Below are 26,225 nucleotides of genomic sequence, written 5' to 3'. Positions count from 1 at the left end.
CAAGCTTTTGCAGTATACAGAGGGATGCTGTCCAAGTCATGAATCATTTAATAAAGCCAATTAGATCTCTAAATTTGAGAATTTTATTTTATTTTTTAAAGATTTCTTTATTCATGCAAGAACCGGGGTATAGGCCAGATGTGCGGGAGGGTGAGAGGATTCACTAGAGACAGAGTGGGGAACAGAACAGGCAGACTGACTGAAATACACTGCTGAGGGGAGCAGCGGGTGAGACAAGAGAGGTCTGCTGCACCATGTGGGTTGCTCTGTGGCTGGCAGGGATCAAACTGGCACTGCAGAGGCTGCGGACAGCTTCACAGCGCTGTACTCAACCACCTGCGCCACGAGGGAGGCCCTGAATTTTAGTTTTTTAACACAGCAAAGGGTACTGAAAGCATATGGTTAGAAAAGGAGGTACACAAGAGTGAACAGAGACCTCATTTTTCACTGGTGCCTAGTCAAAACAAAAGAACTATTCCCAGTAATGAAAAACATGCAATTATAAGTACAATTTTCCCTTTTTATAAGAATCATCAAAATAGAATTTGTCAGAATTCCTATGTTTATAATCTGTTTGTGATATTAGTTGGCTTTCCAAAGACACAAATCTGTTGTGATTTCTTTTCTTATTCTTTTCTTATTCTTAATAATCACTTTCATATCTAAAAAAAAGAAATAAGAGCAGCCATAATATATATATATATATGTGTGTGTGTGTGTGTGTGTGTGTGTATGTATATGTAATATAGTATGGGAAATCCCACTGAAATAGTTTTACATATAAAATTGTTTACATATAAAACTATTTCAGTGGGATTTCCAATATTATATTTCCATGATGTTTATTTTTTATTTTCTCTTATAAAATGAGAAATTTGTGGCTTCCCCAGTGGTACAAGGGGTTAAGACACAACCTATGAGGCTATCTGCAGCCACTGCAGCATGAGTTCAATCCCTGGCCAGGGAGCTACCCACATGGTGCAGCAGACGTCTCCTGGCTCGCCCGCTGTTCCCCTCAGCAGTGTATTTCAGTCAGTCTGTTCTGTTCCCCACTCTGTCTCTGGTGAATCCTTTTACCCCACCCCTTACAACTCTGGCCTGTACCCCAGTTCTTGTATGCATAAATAAATAAATCTTAAAAAAAATAAAATGAGAAATTTGGGCTCTTTCTCTTTGAGAAAGAACAAAGAGGCATTTTATCCAGCAGATCTTTTTTGAAGGGAATAAAAATGAGAATTTGATGTACTTATTTATTGCCAATGGAACTCTTAACAAAATATTTTCTCTGCAAAAATGAGGGAGAGGTGATGGGTCATAAGTTCCTCTGGCCTTACATTAGCATGAAACAAAATAAAGGCATTAATTAGAACCATGCTGTGTAAGCAAGCTTTATGATTAGATCTCTTATTCTTCTACCTTTAGGTCACACTGAAACATCATCTTATGAAAGAAGAAAGAAGGTACTATGAAATCTAATTGAAAAATATATTCCTCAAGCACATTTTAAATGTTATCATTAAATGTTCAGGCCACAAAACTATTGTGTTTTTCCTCAAAAGATAATTTTTATTTCAATCATAGATTCTACCTGGAAGTTACATCACCGTTTTTCAGGAATAACTTTATCTTTTGAATACAGTGATTAAACCCTACTTATGGTAAAGAATATATATAGGCTGCCTGAAGGTCTAAGTAGGAACTAAATAACTTGGTATAGTGTGGATTTCTCAGGGCAAATCTCTTGAAGCGCCTGTATGAAATGCGCTGTGACTTTCCAGCTATTTCCCGAAAGAGTCTGGAAACATCAAGATCTGGCACTCCAAAAGCTGCCCGAAGTATAGCAGTTAACTCCTGTTCTGTTATGAAGCCATCCTCATCAAGATCAAAAAGCTTAAATGACAATTTCAGAATCTGTTCAGTGTTAGAAGGATTGCATAAGACAGTCAGACCAATCACGTATTCTCTGAAGTCTATGTAGCCATCCCTATTGCTGTCAAAGAGGTCAAAAAGCTGTATCAAGGGCTCTGAAACTGGGAGTTTTAGGTAATTTGCAAACTCTTTAATTCCTATCACCCCTCCTTTTGAGGCAGCTGCGACGGCAGCATACTCATCCAAATGCTGATGAATATTATCCCAATCTAAGTTCAATTTCTGGCTCAGTTTTGTAAATTCCACCAAACCAGCTTCCATGGGAAGTTGAAGATTACCTGCAGAAATCATCAGTTTGCAGTCTTCATAGGTATGGTCTGTCACAGGCACCCCGAGAGCATTTGCCATGTTGATCCTCACTGTATTCGCAAAAAGGACAGGGTCTTTTCTTTCTTGGTCATTTGGGACATAAACAGGCATAAACTCAACTTCTATCCTAGTGAAAGGCCTACTCAGGGTCAAAATAAAGCCCTGGATGGCTGAAAACCCCTGCCAGGTCCAGGTGACTGTGTCCACGGTGTTTGGGTACTTGAGTAGCACTGGCTGCACAGGGACACCTGGAGAGAAGGCCCCTAGTTTAAAGGTAACCAGACAGGAGCGGTTGGTACACACGCCTTCGGGAAAAATCAGCAACTGTGGCCAATTCCTTTTGGATGTCACTCGCTTCATTATTTCTGCCCTGGTAGTCCTCCTGGAATTGGGGTCATCTCGGGTCACGAAGACCGGCTGCAATGACAGCAGGATTTTCCCAACCACTGGAATCGTTGCATTTCTACTTGCAGAGACCACTGAGGGTAATCCCGCCACCGCACAGAGGATTACATCAAAGTAAGTGGAGTGTGGCGCCGACACGAGGATGGGGGCCTCATCCCGGCTTGCCTTTCTGCCTTCCACTTTAACTAGGAATCCTGCTAAAAAGAAGATGGCCTGAAGCAAGAACTTGGTGGCTGGTTCTAAGAGTCTTTTCCTCCAACGCCTGAGGGGCTTGGTTGGTTGAGCAGATAAACCTGTGGTGAGTAAAGCAGTGACTGGCCAGAGGAAGACCATGAGGAAGAACATGCAGAACACCCGCAGCGGCACCAGCACAGTCCCCATGAGGATAATGGAGATCCAGCGCCACACGCTGAGGTGTGTCTCCTGCAAGAAGGGGTTGGCCACCGCTGGTGGGTACAAGGATTTGCTTCTCTCATGGAGGTATGGAGGCGCCGACTCTTTCCTCTCACTGACCGAAGAGTGCCCATCAGCCATGAGGACCCCTTTCAGTCTCTCGGGGTCTCAGATTGCCAGGAGCCTAGATCTGGGTGCAGACCCCACAGTCTACTGCCTCATTTTCAAGTGCTCTTGCTGTCACGCATAATTAGAACACTTAGAGGCAACTGTACCTTTATAGGAAATGATGCGTTACCTTTAAAGTCAGAAATTATCCAGAATAGTAAATGAAGTAACAGAAGAGTATCAACCAGTAGTCTTCTTTCTTTGCAGTAAACATTTTCCTTAGAACATATGTTTAATAAGTTATTTTCACACAATTTCTGGCATTTATATATTTTTAATATAGTTAATATTAATATCATAAATAGATGTAATTTTTAAAGATATGAATCTTGATTACATTAAAACCTAAAAGTCATTACCAGTAAAGTTTACTGTGTGTTGCTTTGAAGCTGATAAGCAAAATTTACTTACTCTCACTATCAATTAATTTCTACAGACAGTAATATCTCTTTGTGCTAAGAAGTTTAACCCATGGCACCCTTGAGCCTTTATGTTACAATCTTTCACATCCATTGAAAACTGGAAAATATATTCTTTGTAATAGGCCAGCATTTGCCAACCCAGATTGATTCATATTCTTAACATTAGTCTACATGAACCTGTCAGCATTTCAAACTAACATTAGTAACAACAGATGTTAAAATCACCTCTGTCAAAACAGGATTTTGTTAAATCAAGATTATTTTACTGGGTCAACACACACAGTCTATGAAGTCCCATTCCTGCCTTTGTTGCTTGATCATTTTGGAAATGATCCTGAGTGAAGCATAATCAAAGTTGGTCGGAACCAGTCTTTTTTCTCTATCTTATAACATTTGCATCTCTGACAATGCTATGTAGAGTATTTCTGTGTTGCTAATTGCTAATTTAAATTGTTTCCCAGAATTAAGTTAAATTGTAGGTTTCTAAGAGATGTTTCTGTTTATTGGAACACATCAGTTTACCAATAAAACAGGAAAAGCCTGTGGCTACCAGAGCCTGTTAAACAGAATGGCACCTAAGTGGAAATGATGGACTTCACAGTCACATGGGCTTAGTTCAGATCCTGGCTCTAACATTTACACTGTGGGCATTGGCTAACCCCATTTTCATTCTATAAATTGGTTATACTACCTACCTTGCAATCTTGTTAAGAGGCACATATATAATGTATATAGAAAATTTAGTTATCCATTAGTAAATAGACGTTGCTAGGATACAATGAGAATTCTTGAGGACATTCCACTTTCTTTTGTTGCTGTCAGAATTACATAAGGGAAACATTCTTTTCACCATTTTAGTCTTATTTGCTAACACAGTTGTAATTTCAAAGGAGTCATGATTTGGCAATGTTATTGGTTGTCTCCCATGCCAAAGGAGAGCAACCCAAGAGAATGAATATTGTCCCTTGAGATGGTATCCTTCTCTGTTTCATAACATTTTTTTTAAAGATTTACTTTTTTTTTTTTTAAAGATTTATTTATTTATTTATACAAGCACTGGGTACAGTCAGAAGCATGGGAGGGTGTGAGAATTCACCAGAGCCAGAGCGGAGAGCAGAACAGGCAGAAGGACCGAAGTACACTGCTGAGGGGAGCAGCGGGCGGCAGGAGAGGTCTGCGCGCCATGTGGGACCCTCCTCTGGTGGCCGGGGAGCAAGTGGGGATCGAACTGGCGCTGCAGAGGCTGCGGGCAGCTTCACAACCCAGTGCTCAACCGCTGCGCCACCCGGGAGACCCTAAAGATTTACTTTTATTGATACAAGAACTAGGGTACAGGCCAGAGGTGTGGGAGAGTGAGAGGATTCACCAGAGCAGGGAGCAAAACTGGCAGACAGACCAAAAGCACTACTGAGGGTAGCGGGCGAGGCAGAGGCAGGAGAGGTCTGCTGTGCCATGTGAGCAGCTCCCTGGCCCGCCTGGCTTGAACCTGCGCTGCAGAGGCTGCAATCAGCTTCACAGTGCTGTGCTCAACCCACTGTGCCACCGGGGAGGCCCTGTTTTGTAACTCTTTTCCACTCTTTTTTGTAATAGTCATATCTAATCCTTGTTTAACTTAACTGCATTCTGTGTATACATCTTAAGGGAAAGTTCCATATTACACATCATCTTTCTTCAGTATTCCCCCACAGTGTCAGTGTCTAGCAGTGTATCAGTTACATTATTTATTCATTAAGCAAATGTTTGAGTGCCTAAAATGAGTCATGTCATTATTCTAACTGCTAGACATATGTCAATTAAAGCAATTTTTAAAATTTCTATCCTGGGGAACTTACATTCCAGTGTACACAGGAAGTATAGTATTCACTTCCTTTTGCATTGAATGGGACAAAAGGATATTCTGATCCTTTGTCGAATTCTTTTATCAATTTAGCTGGAGAATTAAGGCAAGTAAATTCACAGGATGTGCTTCCCAACTTGCAATGTTTAACATATATATACATATGATAATTGCCACATCACCTTTTGTTAATCTTCCCAATATGAGCGGTATTCATGGTCCATTTTTAGAATGCACAATAAACTAGTCATATTTGCCTTCAAACAAATATACTATAAATCCAAGAGATTTGATAATAGAACTTTTTAATGGTTAAAAAAGAGTAAAAAGAACTTCTGAACAATAAAATAAAAAATTTATACCATTTCAGGTTTGCCTTTTTATATAGCACAGCTAATGTTTAATATACATTTGTAAAGGCACCATATGTTGACAGGGTAAAGAAAGCAAGAAACCAAAATTGAGCCACTTTTCCAACTTTCTTTTTGTAGAAGTGTATACATTTTAAGGCAGATGCTTTTCTGTGCAAAATATAACAGAAGAAAATCAATATTACGTCACATGGTCACACATTCTCAGATTTCTTTTGCAATAGCATTTGTCAGGACATTTATTTATGAGAAAGCATACTGAAACAGTTTTTTTTCCCCCTTAATAATGCTTAAAGAAATTGATGGGCAATATTAACAATAATTAACAATTTAAAAATTATTTAGAGATTTCATTACAGAACCCACAGAGAAGATACAGAAAAGTCAATCTCTTCTTCTTGTTTCTTCTTTTAGAAATGTCCATATCAATTTGTTCACTATGTCAGGTTGTTCTTGCTGAAGCCAATGACTGGTTTCTGACAAAATAGTTAGCCTGAAATAGTTTTTAACATAAATCTTTGTGACTTCAGCCATCTCAACATCCATAAATGCGTCTTTCTCGCCCCACAGGAGAAGTGTTGGAGTGGTCACCACGTGATGTTTGAGAGGCAGGCAGCTACAAAAACAAAACATGTGGGCTTAAGACTCATTGAAAAGTTAAAATAATATTTTTCCATAATATTCCATTCAGCCATATGTTCTCAAAGGGGGCAATATCACTGCAAAAGGGGTAAAAATGGGTTCTTGGGAAGGTGAAAAAAATCTTATGGCTTTAAAATATAAATCATGGATATACATACAGTGCATAAATAGCTATTAAAATTTCATGAGATGGAGAAGAATTGGAAAAAAACGTCTAAAAAGGTTCCTTAGGGAGGTGATGATGAAAAGAAATGGTTAAGAGATACTGCATTAGGCAATCAATCTGCACAATAAAAAATTTAAAAGGCCTAATAAAATTTTTAATTGTATGAAGCTAGCAAAATTTATAATGAAGGCTATAAATTAAATATGAAATTCATCACTGTAAGAAATAATTTGCTTTAAAAGAATACCAGCATTTCTGAAATGTGTGATGAAAGAGAGCTCTAGAATACATTACTGTGTAAATACATATTAAATTGCTTGTCCGATAATCTAATGCATTTTCAATGAAAAATCAAAGCTGAAGAGTCAGAAAATATATATGGACTAAGCTTTAATATTACTTCATACTACATTTATTCTGCAAGAAGATTCTTTTTAAAACATGTTTTGATTGTATATTTTCTTATGACTACCACATGTGAACCAGTTATGACACTGAAGCCACAATTGTGTATTTTCTTAAACACATGAAAATATAAAGATAAAATCATTCATAATCCCACCATCAAAAGATAATTTTTGGTTATCTTCTATGCATATGGTTGAAACCATACTATGTGCAGTAAAAACACATAATCTATACTGCGTATGCATGCAAATTTTACATCGGATTAGGACCTTCTCATTTTGTAAGGTTAGGGTTTGGTACTATCATAGGTTTTAGGCACCCACTGGGTCTTGGAAAGTATTCCGCTTGGTCAAGGTGGGACTATTGTATAAATATTTTTAAAGCCTGGACTTATTTACTGCACTGTTTTGTTTTTTTCAGAGAAGTGGGACGGTATTTCTACATTCTGTTGAATGAGAATACACATCTAACTAGATACTCTCTGGCACTGTCTTACAGCCGGATAAATTAAGTTATCAAAAAATGTGACTTGTGACTACTTTGGAGTTGATAAGACAGTGCTGGAATGTGTAGCACATTTGTCCACCAAAGACTTAACTTTGACTCCAGTGCAGTGACCATCATTTGGTTCTTTATGCTCCTGAAAATTAAGTTCTTTATGAATGGATAAACTGATAGAAAAATATATTCTATACAAATTTATTTTTATTTATTTGCATAGAAGAACTGGAGTTTAGGCCAGAGGAGCAAGGGGTGAGAGGATTCACCAGAGACAGAGGCGAGAGCAGAAGAGGCAGATCTACTGAAATACACTAAGTGCGCAAGACAAGAGACGTCTGCTGCACCATATGTGGGTTAGCTCCCTGGCAGGGAATCAAACTTAGGCAGTAGTGGGTGATAGCCCTGAGACTTAACCCCTAGGATACCAGAAAGGTCCTCTATACATAATTATTAACACAAAGATTGCTATAAAGACTTGCAAGATACTTAAATTCTAGAGCTCATAAAATGTTCAAAATTGAACATTTCCTCAAAGTTTTATGTATATTTAGCAACATTGGAGTAGATAATAATTGAATTAGTAAGACAGGGGGGATTTTAAAAGATTATTAGTCAAAAGCAGAGAAATATAATTCAGATCAAATTGGGGATAAAATGGAGGAGTTTCCATAAAACTAAAAGAAAAGCATATTCCAGTCCTGAGGTTTCAAATAACCAAATTTATGTGAAATATAAGTTATATATATAAAACAAACTAAAACACTAAATATTTTAAGAGTGTTTTATTATATTAAACTAATGAACTAATTGGGAAACACTTGATAAAATCTCTCTGATTATACATAACTAATTTTAGTACAGAAATAAGTTGAAACATGTAAAAATCTGTAACAAGCAGTAACAATTATTGGTATATAGCTAATCATTTAACCCATCAAAATGTATTTTGAGACACCTACCTCAAATTAGTCTGAGTTTAACATGCTACTCCTCCAAATGTCAGTTATTTATAAGTATGAAGGCAGTCATTTTCAGAGTGTTATATATTGCCTTATTACTTTCTATATTTTACGTGGAAAGATTTCATTACTTTGATTAAAAAGAAAATGTAGAAAATAATTAACCACATACCTACCACTCAGCTCAAGAAATGAAACTGTAAATATAATTTCATCTCTCTGCTTACCTTTCCTTGATACCATTTCTTTTCTTCACCTCACCCTAAGGCAGTGGTTCTCAAAGTATAGTCACCAGACTAGCAGCATCAGCATCACCTGTGAATTTGTCAGAAATGCCAATTCTTGGGTCCCAACCCAGACCACTGAATCAGACACTCTAAAGGTGAGGTCCAGCTATCCGTGCTTTTTAACAAGCCCTCCAGATGATTCTGAAACAAACTAAAGAACCACTGCTTAAGGAATAATGATTAGTTTGAAATTGATTCTTACCATTGCCAAGATTATTTGTAAATGTGCAAATATTTTAGGATACCTCTTCTACATTCTTCTGGTTTCCTTAAAGGAGAGATTTTCCTTAAGCCTTCCTGGATCCTTGCCCCACCACAGACTGGTGAGCTAGTTCAGAGTTCTGGGACGGGTGAGTCTACCAAATAAATCTCTGAGGATAGAGATTTAACCTCTCCTCCCCTCTACCAGATTAGTTGAGGGAGTTGAGGGAGGTAGTTTTGCTCTGCAAACTTTCCCACCATTGAAAACTCTAAAATCTAGGCTGACAGTATGTTAGCCAATCAATTTTGGTTCTTATATTAAATCATATTCATCAATCTATCCTTCATTAGTAATAAAGATGGTATTTTGGTTTTTAATCTACTACTAACATTGAAATTGTTTGGTACTTTCTTTTTACCATGCTTTGCTTCCTTTTCTCTCCTTTCCGTCCTTGAATCGAAAGTTTCCTTGTCCCACTCTATTGGTTTGGAAATAATACATTCTATTATTTTGTTCTATTAGGAAGACATTCTTAGTATGTATATATGAATGATTTCTAATAGTCCCTTTATATCTGTGTAAATAATCTCTCATCCTATACTCCCTGTCAGATATAACATTTTATATTTTTATTTTTTTATTTTAATTTTATTTCTCAATTCTTTTTTTGTATTAATTTAGTTTTGCACAGAAGAACTGTGGTGTAGACCAGAAGTTTCGGGGCTGAGAGGATTCACCAGAGACAGAGTGGGGAGCAGAACAGGCAGATCTCCTGGAATATACTGCTAAGGGGAGCAGTGGGCAAGACAGAAGAGGTCTGCTGGGTTTGCTCTCTAGCTGGGGATCGAACTCAGGCCGTAGAGGTGATAGCATTGAGACTTAAACTCCTAGGGCACTAGGGAGGCCCTTATTTTTTAATTCTTAATAATCTTTAGCTAAGACACATTTTTTCAGACCTATCTTCCAGTTCACAATTCTCCTTAACTTAACTAATAGTCTCTTTAACTCATGGAATTTTAGATTTCAGTAACAATATTTTTCATTTCAAACGTTCTTTTAGTTCATTTTTAGCTCTTTCCAATCTGTCTTGATATTATTCATATCGATATTTTTCATTTCAAAAGTTCTTTTGGTTCCTTTTTAGCGCTTTCCAGTCTGTCTCAATATTCATATCCACATTTTTCATTTCGACAAGCTCTTTTTTATTTTAGCTCTTTCCAGTTTCTTTTCTTATTTTTTAAAATTTTCATATATTTAATATTTCAAATACAAACTATAGTCTCTGTTAATTCTATTATTTGAAATTTGTAGGAGTTTGAAAGTTGTAAGATTCATTGGTGGGGGACTGATGTTTTTCATAATTTGGATTATAAACAAATCTTCAGGGGGCTTTACGTGGGAATACTGTGAACCTGAGTTGAGATGTATCCTTCAGGGAGGTTTTGTCTGGTTCCTGCCAAACTTCCTCGGGAGTGTTACCGGCATAAAATGATGTTAAAATATAATTTGTTCCCTGAGATTTCCACTATTATGGAAGTAGCATAAATTCAAGTCCCTAAATCTTTTCAAGGTAAATCATATTTTCTAATTCTCCAGAGAAATCTTTTCATTTAATCCAGAGTCCAAACCCAAACAGACAAACCTCCAGGTTTTATCTTTTACTCTGAAGACAATTACTCTTTAGATAATCTCTTCCTAAATCAAAGCCTTATCTCCAAGATTTTATCTCATTCCAGATTCTCTCCTCTGAGTTCCAGACTCTAGTATCTAACTGCCTATTTGAATACCTAAAGGCACCACCTCAAACTCAACTACTCTACCATAAAAAAACTGGTCCTCGTCTAGTGTTTTCTCTGTCCATGAACGGCATGACTATCCAGTTGTTCATGCCATGAATCTAAGAATCATCCTCCGCATTTTCCTTCTTCTCATCCTTCCAGCCAACCCATCACAAAACCATGTAATTTTACTCTTTAAAAATCTACCCACATATCCCATCTCCTCTGCTTTCAGACTAGTTCAGACTACCTTCATTGTTAACCAGGACTGCTGTAGTCTCCCACATTCACTCCTCCAGATTCCACACTGAGTGAATTATCCGAATACAAATTGCATCATTTCTCTTTTCTGCTTGAAACTCTCACTCACAGACTTCAAAGTTGCGGCCCTTTGGTCCTTAATATTGTCATCTCTGCCTACCTCTTATGCCATTCTCTTCTTCCTACACTTATTTCCAGTAGGTACCCCAGCCTCATTGGCCCTCATCGTGATACCTGCAATAATCTCCATCTTCCCGCATAGTTTTGGTATATGCTGTTTCATTTTCCGGAATGCCAATGCTCCAACCCCCAACTTTATCTAATCATTATTTGATTCATTCTTCACTTCCTTGTTCAAATACATTTCTTCAGTTCTATTTCCTTTCTTTGAAAGTCCTTATGTTAGTTTTTTTTTATAATTAATTTTATTTTTCTTATATCGTTATTTTTTGTACAATATCTGATTTCTCCCCTCAGGTGTAGTCCCTGTAGTTCTCCCACCACCACAGTAGCCCTGATCCATCCCCACAGTCCCTTGCATTTTTCCCTCCCATTTTGACCTCTCCCCCTCCCCCTCCTCTACTGCATGTCTCAGATGTGTGACAGGCTTGCAAGTTTTTTTTAATAAAGTCCTTATGTCAGTTTATAACCATATATTTATTACTGTGGTCATTTGCTTGATATATGCTTTTGCTACAATTTTTATGAGATCAGGGACCTTGTTTAGTTTGGGTCATTACTACTTCCTGAGAGGGCATAATTAAGCACATAGAAAGTGCTTAATAAATATTTCTTCAATGAGTAAATGATAATTAACATATGTAACTAAAATAAGTCAACAATACTCTAATATTCAAAATAATCCAAGGGGACAGAAGAGGTGGACAGAATTATGTATAAAACAAGTAACCATTACATGGGGGAATCCACTATACTATTTTCTCTACTTTTTCAAATTTGAAATTTTTCTTTAAAAATAACCATGCACTGGTATTGGAACAAGAACAGACATATAGACCAATGGAATCGAATAGAAAATCCAGAAATAAACCCACAGATTTATGGTCAACTAATCTTTGACAAGGAGCAAAGAATATGCATTGGAGCAAAGAAAGTTTGTTCAATAAATGGTGCTGGGAAAACTGGGTCGCTACATGCAAAAGAATGAAGCTTGACCACCACCTCACACCATACACAAAAATCAACTCAAAATGGATTAAAGAACTAGACATAAGACCTGAAACCATAAAATATATAGAAGGAAATATAGGCGAAACACTACGTGATTTGCACATCAAAGACATCTTTACAGACACATCACCCAAAGCAGTGATAGTGAAGGCAAAGATAAACAGCTGGGACTACATCAAATTAAAGAGCTTTTGCACAGCAAAAGAGACAATAACAAAAACAAAGAGAAACCCCACCAACTGGGAGAACATTTTTGCACCCAACACTAATGATAAAGGACTGATCACAAAAATCTGCAAAGAGCTGATGAGACTCAACAACAACAAAGAAAATAATCCAGTCAAAAAATGGGCAGAAGAGCTTAAAAGAAACTTCTCTGAAGAGGAAATGCAAATGGCCAACAGGCATATGAAAAAATGTTCAACATCACTTGTCATCAGGGAAATGCAAATCAAAACTACCATGAGATACCATCTTACACCAGTGAGAATGGCACATATTAAAAAAACTAGCAACAACAAATGTTGGCGAGGGTGTGGAGAAAAAGGAACTCTTCTGCACTGTTGGTGGGAGTGCAAACTGGTCCAACCACTGTGGAAAGCTGTATGGAGATTTCTGGACCTACTAAACATAGAGCTTCCATATGATCCAGCAATTCCACTCCTAGGTATTTACCCAAAGGACACAGAAACATCCATTCCAAAGAACACCTGCACCCCTATGTTTATAGCAGCACTGTTTACAATAGCTAAGCTTTGGAAACAACCCAAATGCCCAAAAATAGATGACTGGATCAAGAAGATGTGGTACATATATACCATGGAATATTACTCAGCATTCAAAAAAGATAAACACATGCAATTTGCAGCAACATGGATGGCGCTGGAAGGGATCATGCTCAGCGAAATAAGCCAAAAAGAAAAAGAAAAATACCGGATGGTCTCACTCATAGCAGGAATCTAGAAAACTTAAATAAGGGACCAGGAAAATGAATAACTATAAGAAAGTGAAAATCAAAATCAACAAAAAACTATGAACCAGAGACACTTTTAGGGGGGCGGGGGTGGGAGGGGAGGGATTGGGGTCAGAATGGGGGGGCTGCAATTGTATGGGGAATATAACAATAAAATTTATTAAAAAAAAAAAAAAAAATAACCATGCAGGGCCTCCCGGGTGGCTCAAGGGGTTAAGACGCAACCTATGAAGCTCTCTGAAGCCACTGCAGCACAAGTTTGATCCCCAGACATGGAGGTGACCCACATTGCGCAGCAGACCTCTCCTGACTCGTATTTCAGTCAGTCTGCCTGTTTTGTTCCCCATTCTGTCTCTGGTGAATCCCCTGACCCATCCCTCCCCCCCACTTTTGGCCTATACCCCAGTTCTTATATGCATAAATAAATAAATAAATCTTTAAAAAAAACATGCAGTTTTTTAAATCAGAATACTTTAGATAAATAGTGAACTTAGTCTTAAAAATAAAATACTGACTTTATAGGGTGAGAATGAAATATTTCATAAAAAGAAATCATGCTGACCTGAAGACATTACGGTAATGGTTAATTGGACCACTTAATGCTCCAGGCTGAGAAAAGACATAAATATAAGCTTCAAGATCTTCTGTTGTTAATCGACATCCTTTTCTTCCAATACCAGTGCTGTCACTGGTAAACAGATGCTTCAAAGCCTAATTAAGTGAAAGAGAATAATTAAAAATTTTCAGTTACCTAATTATAAATTAAACCCTTGACTTTGAAAGGGAATGATGATTAATATGCAGTGACAACTCCCAATTTCTGCTCTAGTCCGGGTAAGGACTCCATTGCTTATATACATTTTATACATTTCTGCTTTCCTGGCTTCTTCCCTTTCCCTTCCAATCCCCCATTCACACTTCACTTTTATAAAAAGTATCCCATCTTGTTGGTGCGTATTTGCATTCTACAAGGCCAAGCTCATTCTTATTCTAAAACCTTCCCTAATAGTCCAGCTACTAACAGTTTATCCTCCATTTACTGATAACAATCCAGTTCCCCCAAAGTTGTTCAAACTTCTTTTGACCACAACCCAGAGTAACTAACACATGTTATATCATACTCAGTTGATACCCCTACATACATATTTTGGAAACGAAAAGATTAAAGAAATAGCTTTACTATACTCTATGATATTGTGTAACTCTTCAATTCTGTTCAACTTTATTTAAAAAAAAATTAAAAATGCAAGCTACTAAATGGATTTCATGACTCACTAATGGCTCCTGTCCCACAACTTGAAAAACACTACTCTGCACCAGCATTTCTCAAAGTATGAATCTAAACCATAGATTTATGGTTCATCAGAGTAATTAGGATTCTTGTTTAAAATGTTTATCACTCAATCCCAAAGCACAGTTGTAAAAATATGAAACAATATATACATGAGGTGATTAATTACAACATTATTTGTAACAGAAAAGAACTGATAATTAGTCAAATAATCACCAGTGGGGGATTGGTTGAATAAATGATGATATAGCCACATAATGGTATATTATGTGTTCTTAGTACTCCAAGAAATAATGGAGATGATATACATGCTAATATGGGAGTGATCTCTTGGAAATATTGTTAAGTGAAAATCAAAAGCAAGTATGGAAAATAGTGTTTATGGTATGTTATCCTTTAAGAAGGAGAAAAATATATACATATTTATTTATATTTTTAAAAAGATAAAACAAAAACTAACCAAATGTTTTCAGAGAAGAGGGAAGAAACAGAAACAGGGAACAGAGATGTGAGCGCTCTCTGAATACCCCTTGCTTTAGCGTTTTAACCTCAAACTACATAAATGTTTTTATAAATGTTTTATACAAAATCATGGAGATTAAGTAAAAATCTAGCAGCCTTAAATTTGCCTTGGATATATGAGTAAGAACTCATTTTTTATGGGCAGAAGAGCATATGTTTAAAGCAGCACTATTTACAATAGCTAAGCTATGGAAACAACCCAAATGCCCCAAAATAGATGACTGGATCAAGAAGATGTGATACATATACACAATGGAATATTACTCAGCAATCAAAAAAGATAAACTCATGCAATTTGCAGCAACATGGATGGAGCTGGAAGGGATCATGCTCAGCGAAATAAGCCAGAAAGAAAAAGAAAAATACTGGATGGTCTCACTCATAGCAGGAATTTAGAAAACCTAAATAAGGGACCAGGAAAAAGACTAATTATAATAAAGTAAAAATAAAAATCAACAAGCAACTATAAACCAGAGACACACTACGGGGTTGGGGGAAGGAGGGAGTAGGATCAAAACAAGAGGGGGTGGAAATTGTATGGGGACTACAACCAAGATGAAAATGCATACATTGTGCAAAAATGAAAAATGATGTAAAAACATATAAAATTAAAATAATAATAATAAATAAATAAATAAAAACTCATTTTTTTTTTCTGTTGGGAAAAAAAAGTATGGTCAAAGGAAAGTTCTAGAAGTAATTCAAACCCAGTAACAATGATCAATATGTTACCCAGACTGTGCTCCCTAAATACTACTTACTTTGATAAATGACCGATTCCAGATGTGGGGCCTGATATAAAAAATAAACCTAGGACATTAAGGAGGCAAGTTATCACTGACTAATGGGTTGTCAAAAGAACACAGGAGTAAATCTCAGTTGGTCCTCACTGGCTTAATATGGCATAATTTGGTTTATAAAAACAATAATGACTAAAATTGCTACATATGAAATATAACTTTAAAGACTCATGAGTTAATAATATCTACATATACACTCATATGTATATACACATATAATCACTGGTCATTACTGGAGGTTTCTAGGACACCAACTCATTACCCTGGAAGTGGTCTAATAAGAGAAACAATGAAGCATTTATCCTGTTATCCTTGTGTGAAGTGTACTTCAGAATAATCCAATAGTAGAGAAAAGTTCTTTACACAAGAACTGATACAAGAATAACAGAATTAGAAAATCATTTTACACTCCTTTATGAAATAACAGATCTAGTGTGATGATAATTAAGGTATACTAAAATTATTTGGTGACAGGTTGTTAATTTTGGATAAGCTGACAACTTGTGAGCCTACTGGTTAGTGCCAACATTCCTGAAACTGGATAACTAGGCATTATGTGTGTTTCTCCAAAGTGATGCATTAGGAAATAAACAGCACTACCTATAAAATATTCTTGTGTAATTAAAGTTTAATCTAATCAAGCTTCTAGATCAGTACCATCTATGAATTAGGAAAAACAAGGTTTAGAAGAACAAGTTAAATAACATCATGATAAAGCAGTCAGTCAAATCTAAAATAGAGATCACTCTTCAGGATGAATGATGAAATTTCTTCAACCAAAAAGTGGTGTTTTTAAAAAAAATCCAACATATGAATACCCCCTGGAGGTCAGTCTCTGAGAGTTTTTTCCAGGTGGCATAAGACAACACAGGGCTATCCCATAATGTACAGTCCTTTCACAGAGCCTTATATAGGCCCAAACCTTGAAATGAAACCTTCGCATTCCTATAGCATCTCAGAATTTTGTGGAAAATGACCCAAGAGACAAACCACACAGAGATCAAATTTAAAATTAAATAAGATCTTAAATCAGTCTAATTGTTTTTTTTCCCAAAAGCAAGAAACAAAAGCAACTGTTATAAATTTGAAAATATCATAATAATCAAATACAATGTGTGGATTTTGTTTGGTCCCTGACTCAAACAGTTAAATTAGAAGATAGTTGAGATAGTAAAAAAAATTTGAATGGCTATTAAGTGATATGAAAGAGTTGCTCATTTTGGTAGGTTTGATAAGGGCATTGGGATTATGTAAAGAAAAAAAAGAAGAAGAAAAAGAAAAAAAAAACTGTCAAAGATGTATGGGGGAAATCTTTCTTTCAAGGCAAAATGATACTTCGTTTTTTAACCTTCCTAAATATCTAATGCCTCTTTGGACATACAAGAAATATCCAACAAGCTTCCAAGAAAGAGATATTAAGTCTCCTGGAATCAGTGTACATAGCATACCAATACCTGCACGCCTACTTTGTTTTGGCTTTTGTTGCTCCAACGGTTTCTACTTCTGCTGCTATCAAACTCTCTCATCTGGTATTCATATTCCCTCCTGGGATGTTCTCTAGAGAGAGTATACCTGAAGGGGCACAGGCTTTCTTCACAAAAAATTGGACAAGGACCAGGCACTCAAATAGATACCATTAAAAAAAAAAAAAAAAAAAAAAGCAAGTCTATAGATGAGGTCTTAGAAGCACTTCCTAAGTTGTGGCATTTGTCTATTTTTCTTTCTTAAGGATGGACATTCATTTAAAATGTTTTTCATTGGGCCTCCCCGGTGGCACAGCAGTTGAACTCTGGGTTGCAAAGCTGCCGGAAGCCTCTGCGGTGCCAGTTTGATCCCCGGCTGCTCCCCGGCCACCAGAGGAGGGTCCCGCATGGCATGCAGACCTCTCCTGCCACCCGCTGCTCCCCTCAGCAGTGTACTTCGGTCCTTCTGCCTGCTCTGCTCCCTGCTCTGGCTCTGGTGAATTCTCTCACCCTACCGAGCTTCTGACTGTACCCAGTGCTTGTATAAATAAATAAATAAATAAATCTTTAAAAAAAGAAGAGACAGAACTATGAAATAATTGTTTAAAAAAATGTTTTTCATTAACAAGCATACGCTATTTGTTTGACTTACCTTGAAATCATTTATTGAGAACATAAATTCTGGGAACCATGGTAGCTGGAAGAAGTAGTAATAACTGGATTTGAGCAGCTGGGTGGGGTGTCGTAAGATATATTCTGAAATTAAAATGCCATGTTAGACCTTCTCCAAGGTGTATAAATAACTTATTGCTGAAAGAATTCCTTTCTAAGGCAGTCTAACCTTTAAGATGATCCCATAAAAGAATCCACAAATAAGTCTTCTGTATATTTTTTCTTGGAAAGATTTTTATGGGCCTATATTTTCTAATGAATATTTCTGGTATTTAGGAAATTTATAACATTATAGATAATAAAGAGTTTCACTTTGTGAAGTCAACTCAGAAAAGAGTAGGAAACCAAATAACACTGCCTTTTTTTCAAGGTTATTATCAACAAACTAATACTTTTCGTAGAGATACACGAGGAGGTAATTTTCTATTGTTTAAAAGGTTTATGTTATAGGCTGACTTGATGATCTTATTCATTTGGCCTCAATGGAAATTGAAGTACTTTCTATAAATTTATTTGCATATCAGACAATTCATTCATTCAACAAACATATGAACATTTACTGTGTATGAGGGAATTTAGCAGTGAATAAGAAAAAAATAATTCCCATTAATGAAGAACTTGTGCAATTAATAATAAATACTTAAAAGATCATTTTAGAGAGCAATAATACCGTGAAGAAAATAAACCACGATAATATGATTGAGAGTGGTGGTGGTATGGTGTGGAGAAACTTTTTTTTTTTTAATTTATTTTTTATTTATTTATGCATACAAGTACTGCGGTGTAAACCAGAGATGTGGGGAGTGAGAGGATTCACCAGAGAGGTGAGAGGATTCACTAGAGACCGTGGGGAACAGAACAGGTAGATCTACTAAAATGCACTGCTGAGGGGAGAAGCAGGCAAGACAACAGATCTGTTGCCATGTGGGTTAGCAACCTGGCTGGGGATCAAACTCATGCCACAGTGGCTGGCAATAGCTTGATGGCACTCAGACTTTAATGCCTGTACCATCAGGGAGACCCTGGAGGAATTTTTTTAATTGAAGTGGTCAGAGTAGCCTCTCTGGGAACACGGTATGTGGGCTGAAATCTGAATGATAGAAGGAATCAGCAATGCAAAAATGTAAGAATAACCTTCCAGAACTGGACCTAAATCCTAGATTTGACACATTCAAGCAGATAGAAGCAGATAGAAGCAGAAAGAGAAATGGCATGAGATGAGTCAGAAAGAAAAGCCAGGTAAAAAAAGTCAGGTAGGACCAAGATTTTAAGAGTTTTGGGAAGACACTGAAGTTTTACATTTCAGTGTGATGTAATTATCTGTATTAAAAAACATGAACTTGGGTCTCCCTGGTGCAAGGGGTTAAAACACAACCGGTGAAGCTGTCTGCAGCCTTTGCAACACGAGTTCGATCCCCCAAATGGCCAGGGAGCTACCCACATGGCGCAGCAGACCTCTCCTGACTCGCCCACTGCTCCCCTTAGCAGTGTACTTCGGTCAATGTGCCTGTTCTGTTTCCCACTCTGTCTCTGGTGAATTCTCTCACCCCCCACACCTCTGGCCTGTACCTCAGCTCTTGTATGCATAAATAAATAAATCTTTAAAAAAATTGAACTTATTGTGTATTGTGTATTATACATTTCCTTGCTATAGAAGTCCCTTTTTTTCATATTGTTAATTTTATTTTCAACATGGTTAGAGTTTTTAGAAATATACTTTTTTTTATGTATTTTTATTTATTTATGATTTATTTGTTTGTTTGTTTGGTTTATACATGCACTGGGTACAGTCAGAAGCGCGGGAGGGCGAGAGAATTCACCAGAGCCAGAGCGGGGAGCAGAGCAGGCAGAAGGACCGAAGTACACTGCTGAGGGGAGCAGCGGGCGGCAGGAGAGGTCTGCGCACCATGCGGGACCCTCCTCTGGTGGCCGGGGAGCAGCCGGGGACCGAACCGGCGCCACAGAGGCCGCGGGCAGCCTCGCAACCCAGCGCTCAACCGCTGCGCCACCGGGGAGGCCCCTAGAAATATACTTTTTAGGTAGGTTTTTAGAAATATACTTTTTAGCAGCGGATTCAATCGCTGCTGGCCAGCGAGAATCCCTCATGGCGAAGCAGACCACTCCTGTCTCACCCGCTGCTCCCCTCAGCAGTGTATTTCGTCAGTCTGCCTGTTCTGTTCCCCACTCTGTCTCTGGTGAATCCTCTCACCCTCCCGCGCATCTGGCCTGTACCCGGGTTCTTGTATAAAAATGAATAAATCTTTAAAAAAATAATTAATGGGAAAACATAGGCATATTATTCAAAGACCTTATCTTGACCTGATTAGGATTAAACCTATTACTGTGAAGATGGTTCCAGAAATATTCCTAGTATCCTCTTGCTGAAACAATCAGAATTTGTCCATAACCTGCACAATTGAACAAACATGTAACATGACTTCTGTTGCCTAAAGCAATTGAAAAAATATAATAAATCACAGTTTCATATTTGAATCCTATGCCTCCATCACATTGCCTCAACAAAAAATAGGACGATTGGATACGCATCTAAAATTCAACTCCTACACTTACATACACAGTATTTATGTAATCATGGTCTCTTCCCTTCTCATTTGCTTAATTTTGAGGAAGAACTAGAAATAACTGTTCTGAATTTTTTGTTCTCTAGAGAGCTTCTGTGAGTTGTAGCAGGATCTGAACCTCAGAAAACTTAAAGAGACAAAAATGGTAATTTTAGCCAAAACCAAATAAAAATGCGCCTTATCTTTGTTCATAGGTTTTTAATCACCCAAGTTTTTTTGTTTTTTTTTTTTAAGAATTCCCTTTAAATCACAGGTTCTCGGGCCTCCCCGGTGGCGCAGCGGTTGAGCGCTGGGTTGCGAAGCTGCCCGCAGCCTCTACAGCGCCGGTTCAATCCCCGGCTGCTCCCCGGCCACCGGAGGAGGGTCCCACATGGCGCGCAGACCTCTCCTGCCGCCCGCTGCTCCCCTCAGCAGTGTACTTCGGTCCTTCTGCCTGCTCTGCTCCCCGCTCTGGCTCTGGTGAATTCTCTCACCCTCCCGCACTTCTGACTGTACCCAGTGCTTGTATAAACAAACAAACAAACAAACAAATAAAAAAAAAAAAACATGCCTCTATTTAAAAAAAAAAAACAAAACACAAAGAAGAAAATGCTTTAATGGAAAGTACCTTCTGGCACACAATTCTTCAAAAAAAAAAAAAAATAAATCACAGGTTCTCAAAGTATAGTTTATGTGGACCTCTGGGGATCACCAAGACCCTTTCAAAGGTTCTGGGTAGTCAAAATTATTTCAAAATAATACTAAGACCATTAGTTTTTTCATTTTGGTTACATTTGCACTGATGGTACAAAAGCATGGTCAATAAAACCACTGCCGATTTAGCTCAAATCTAGAGAGTGGTGTTAAAACAGCAGTAACAGTAGTAAATATAATAATTCATTGTATTCTTTACTACCACACACTTGTAGAAAGTTATTAAATAAATACATAAATGCATAAATGTCATTTTTGCTCACGGAATAACAATTATTAATTTTATTAAATTTTGGCATTTGAGCACCTATCTTTTTAACATTCTTTGTGACGAAACAGAAAATACACATAATATAATTCTGTTGCATATCTTTTTAACATTCTTTGTGAACCTATCTTTTTAACATTCTTTGTGATGAAACAGAAAATACACATAATGCAATTCTGTTGCATATCTATTACAATGGCTGTATGAGGAAAGGCACTGCCAAAATTGAGTTAAGTTGAATTTACTGCATTCCTTCTGACACACTACTTTTACTTGAAAGAATGACTAATGAGCTATCAGTCAAACTTGAGTATTTGGCACATAGTCTTAAAAATGAACAAAGCGAGCCTGTCACTTGAGGGAAAACAATCAACAGTATTTGTTACCAATAATAAAATTCAAGCTTTCAAATGAAAGTTAGAATTTTGGAAACTTGTATCTGCAACTGTGACTTGACAGCTTTGCAATACTTAAAGGCTTTTTAAAAAATAAGATTGGGGTGATTTTGATGAATGTGATTCTTTGATATCGTATAATAAAATATGTCAACGGATGGAAGATCTGCAAAACTCAATGAACCAATGTCTTTCAGTGCATGATAAAGCAAAATCATGCATGAGTAAAAAATCCATTCAAAGCTCTAGAAAGATCAATGGATTTTAATGTAACAGAGTACAAAAAGTTCATTAATATGACATCAGATTCTGTATTGTTACTAACCTTTAAGAAACCACCAATTTCTGAGCTTGGTGTAATATTAAAGAAGAAAATCCATAGTTATCAGAAAAGGCTATTAAAATACTCCTCCCTTTTCCAATTACAAATCTGTGTGAGGCCAGATTTTTTTCACATACTTCAATTCAAACAACATATTGCAACAGCTTGAATGCAGAAGCAGATCTGAGAATCCAGCTGTCTTCTATTAAGCCAAAAATTAAAGAGGTTTGCAAAAATGTAAAACAGTGACACTCTTCTTATTGATATTTTGTTTTAGAAGACAGCTTTCATCAAAATGTTATCTATGTTAACATGTACTGAATTTATTATTTTAAAAAAATGATTACATACATATTTTTAATTCTCATTTTTCACTGCTAATACAGTATAGAAATAACCCATATAAACAAAAAATCATGGGGCCTTTACTAATTTTTTAGAAAATAAAGAAGTACTGAGACCCAAAACTTGAGAACTGCTGCTTCAAAGTATACTGCCATTTCTAATAGTCAAAGCAGTCAGGCAAAGGAAGAATTTATCTCAAAGCTGTCAAGAGTCATTACTGTCAAAGTAATGTCACCATATTTTCCCCTTTCTTTCCCCCATTTTAGTAGTAAAATGCTTTCGAAAAATGAATAAAATTATTAAGCAAATATGAAGTTAAATTTTCTCAGACTCTTCAGGGACACTTACAGCCAATATATCTGATATTGCCAAGTAATATCCTATTTTAGTCATCTGATTTTTAAAATATTAATCACAATTTGTTTTTAATCCAAAGTTTCAATGGCAATAATGAATTGTCACAATGGCAAAGATGTTTTCATGAAAATATAAACTCACCTGTAAATACGTTTGGATGAGGGAAGTTAACAGCAATAAGCTTCATCACCATTTCAGGATAACAGATGGCAACAAGCCAAGCAATCATGCCCCCCCAGTCATGACCAATAAGAACACATTTGCTATATCCTGTAATCAAGAAATAAATATTGACATCACTGGAAAGAAACAAGTGGGTGCATCATTGCCTCACAGAGAACAGACCTGCTTCTGAAATTGATCTTTCCACTATCTTACCTTCATTATGTACTTTTTGCTAATACTGAGTGGTATTCTAATACTTGTATGTCTGAATTATCTAGGTAGTGTTTTAGGAAATTTTGCTGCTCAACCAAGCTCCACTCTATTTTTTTTTTTTTAATTTATTTATTTATTTTTTAATAGAGGCATGTTTTATTTATTTATTTATTTGTTCGTTTTTTGTTTATACATGCACTGGGTACAGTCAGAAGCGCGGGAGGGCGAGAGAATTCACCAGAGCCAGAGTGGGGAGCAGAGCAGGCAGAAGGACCGAAGTACACTGCTGAGGGGAGCAGCGGGCAGCAGGAGAGGTCTGCGCGCCATGTGGGACCCTCCTCTGGTGGCCGGGGAGCAGCCGGGGATAGAACCGGCGCCGCAGAGGCCGCGGGCAGCTTCGCAACCCAGCGCTCAACCGCTGCGCCACCGGGGAGGCCCCCAAGCTCCACTCTAAACCTATAAATTCAGACTCTTTTCCAGGGATTTATTTATTTTTAAGAATCTGAAATAGCCGTCTCAGATCTGGTTCCATGAATTTGAGTTTGGAAAACATAGCAAAGACTACATATAATTAGATCAAAAGTGAGATTGAGTTATTTTTGAATGTTGAGAAATTTCTAGTTACAGAAAAATCATAAATGACCCTTCTGTGTCCAACTGGTAATCTTTATTTCCAAGAAGCATTTATTTTCTCCCTAGCTTCAGAAATCCAATGCTACAACTCAACACAGTAAAATGTCACTAATTTTAAACCGTGAAGCTGTAGGGTAAATGAAGATTACTCAGGCTTTTGTACTTGTTGGCCTCTGTGGCTATCACCTGTGGCCTTGAATGCAGGAGGCGCTTGGGAGCATGGGCTTGGTGTACACATGTCTGATGGTGGACGCCTGGAGCATGGTGTGGGCATGAATAAGTGGGCACACCTGAACCTGGAGGCTGAGCATATAAGATGCCAGAAAACCCAGAGAGAGTAAAGATATGCTGGGGGCTGGGAGGCTTGTTAACCTCCTGGTCCCCTGGTTCCTGACCCTCAGCCTGCCCTGTGCCTGCTTCTACTACAAAGCCAAATTGAATTAGTGGAATATCTTAATTCTAGCACCAATTACAGTTTCATTTCAAGTAATTATTAGAGTCATTTGAATTACGTTAAAATAACAACTGATAATCTTACAGGATTTCCTTCATATGGATGGGTAAGATTCAATTTATGCTTAGAATACTTAAAATTACTTATTTTTTCCCAGTATTTCTCACCATCACCCCCACCATTATATTAACACAACTGCATGCATGCACACACAGACAAATGCACATACGCATCTTATTTATATTATTGATTTATGCAGAAAATTAAGAGGTAACAGATTTAGACCAGGTATGATTGAATTACCACAAAATATGAAATAAAAATGGTTGTTGGAATCAGTGTCTCTGAATCTATTTTATTATAATCAGAGCAATTAGTAACAAGGCATTGACACGCCCAGATTTCATCATCTTTTTTTCCTCTAAGAATATTCACCTGAGCTGCAATAATCTCATTAGATGATTGGAGAAAGATACTGAAGAAAGTGCCTTTGATTTCCTGGTGTTTCTCACTATATTGGCTCAATTAACATAATGTTGGCAACAGCTGGACTTTAGTCAACAAAGGGATGGAGTGAATTAGATTACATTTAAGATATATTTACTCCCCCTTCTCTCACTGCATGTTTGATTTTTTTTTTTTTTTTGTGGGACCCTCACCGGAGGCCAGGGAACGAACCAGCGCTGCAGAGACTGCAGGCAGCCCAGCGCTCAACCGCTGAGCTGCCAGGGGAGGCCCTCTCACTGCGTTTTTTAAAGAATTTATTTATTTATGCATACAAGAGCTGAGGTGTAAGCGAGAGGTGGGGGAATGGTGGGGGTGAGAGGCTTCACCAGAGAGAGTGGGGAGCAGAACAGGTAGATCAGAGAGAGTGGGGAGCAGAACAGGTATTGAAATACACTGCTGAGGGGAGCAGAGGGTGAGAGAGGAGAGGTCTGCTGCCCCATATGGGTTAGCTTCCCGGCCTGGGATCAAACGTGTGCTGCAGTGGCTGCCTGGAGCTTTATAGTGCTGACACTTAATCCCTTGAGCCACCAGGGAGGCCCTATCACTGCACTTTTGATATCAGGTTTGGCCATGTGATTTGCTTTGGTTTCATGGTCAGTGTGGGGCTTGACTTTGGGCTCAGCCACATGTTTTGCTTTGGCAAATGGACAGCTAATGGAAACTTGCATATGCTTTAACAGTTGGGCTACTACTACCATTACCACTATCCTTTAGCTTGAGAAGCCAGTTCTAGCAGGATCTGTGGCCTGAGGCAAAGACTCAAAGGCATCCAGTCCAGTCTATAGTGAATCTGTAGACCCATGAGCAGAGGCTGTATGCCACTGAGTTTGGGGTGGTATGTTACACCGTATTGTTGTGACACCAGCTGGTGAATACAAGAAAGATAATACAAATGCTTCTGCCTCATGTGATATTTTTAAAAACAAACATTTAGGCCCTGGTTCTAAAGAAATAAATCTTCTGAGTATAAGAATAAGATTTCCAATAATTGGCTCTGAATATAATAAAAAACATCATTATATCTATCTTTAAAAACATAATTGAAAGTTGCTCTTGGCTGATGGACTGAATAGTCATTCTGGATGTGTTATTTCAAATTCCCTATATAAATATTTCAGTCTTCACACCTGAAACCATGGTGACAGGATAAAGATCACAGTTGATATAGATAGAAAATACATTCTTCCAAGAAATGAGGTTATCATTATACAGTTTGTTGACTGTTAGCCCCTTGAAAATAATTAATGCTTTTTAAAAACAAGAGTGCAAGGGACTATGGTGATGGTATATGGGTTAATTGGTGGTGGGAATTTCACAGGAACTATAACCGAGATGAGAAAG

General features: G+C 37.4%; 2 protein-coding genes across 2 annotated transcripts in view; both read right to left on the bottom strand.

The window, feature by feature from the left end:
* Positions 1-1,550: 1,550 nt before the first annotated feature.
* On the bottom strand, positions 1,551-4,403 carry LOC119236107 (lysophosphatidylcholine acyltransferase 2B-like). Its single transcript, XM_037499741.2, has 2 exons — positions 4,322-4,403; positions 1,551-3,422 (listed from the first exon to the last, which is right to left on the bottom strand). The coding sequence occupies exon 2, from the start codon at positions 3,175-3,177 to the stop codon at positions 1,654-1,656; it is 1,524 nt and encodes a 507-aa protein (XP_037355638.1). The 5' UTR covers positions 3,178-3,422; positions 4,322-4,403; the 3' UTR covers positions 1,551-1,653.
* A 1,541-nt stretch (positions 4,404-5,944) lies between these two features.
* EPHX4 (epoxide hydrolase 4) overlaps positions 5,945-26,225 on the bottom strand; it is a 35,057-nt gene continuing 14,776 nt past the window's right edge. Inside the window, exons 4-7 of the mRNA XM_037500311.2 lie at positions 23,054-23,182; positions 17,931-18,034; positions 13,765-13,913; positions 5,945-6,450 (exon numbers count right to left, since the gene is read on the bottom strand). Coding sequence (XP_037356208.1) covers positions 6,219-6,450; positions 13,765-13,913; positions 17,931-18,034; positions 23,054-23,182 — 614 coding nt within the window. The 3' untranslated portion in view covers positions 5,945-6,218. The remainder of the gene's footprint in view (positions 6,451-13,764; positions 13,914-17,930; positions 18,035-23,053; positions 23,183-26,225) is intronic.

This window comes from Talpa occidentalis, unplaced genomic scaffold (assembly GCF_014898055.3).
Source record: "Talpa occidentalis isolate TD23 unplaced genomic scaffold, MPIMG_talOcc4v2.1 talOcc4.9, whole genome shotgun sequence".
NCBI classification, from domain to species: Eukaryota; Metazoa; Chordata; class Mammalia; order Eulipotyphla; family Talpidae; genus Talpa; species Talpa occidentalis.
The sequence above is the reverse complement of the archived record's forward strand: the minus strand, read 5'-3'. Positions and strand labels throughout refer to the sequence as shown.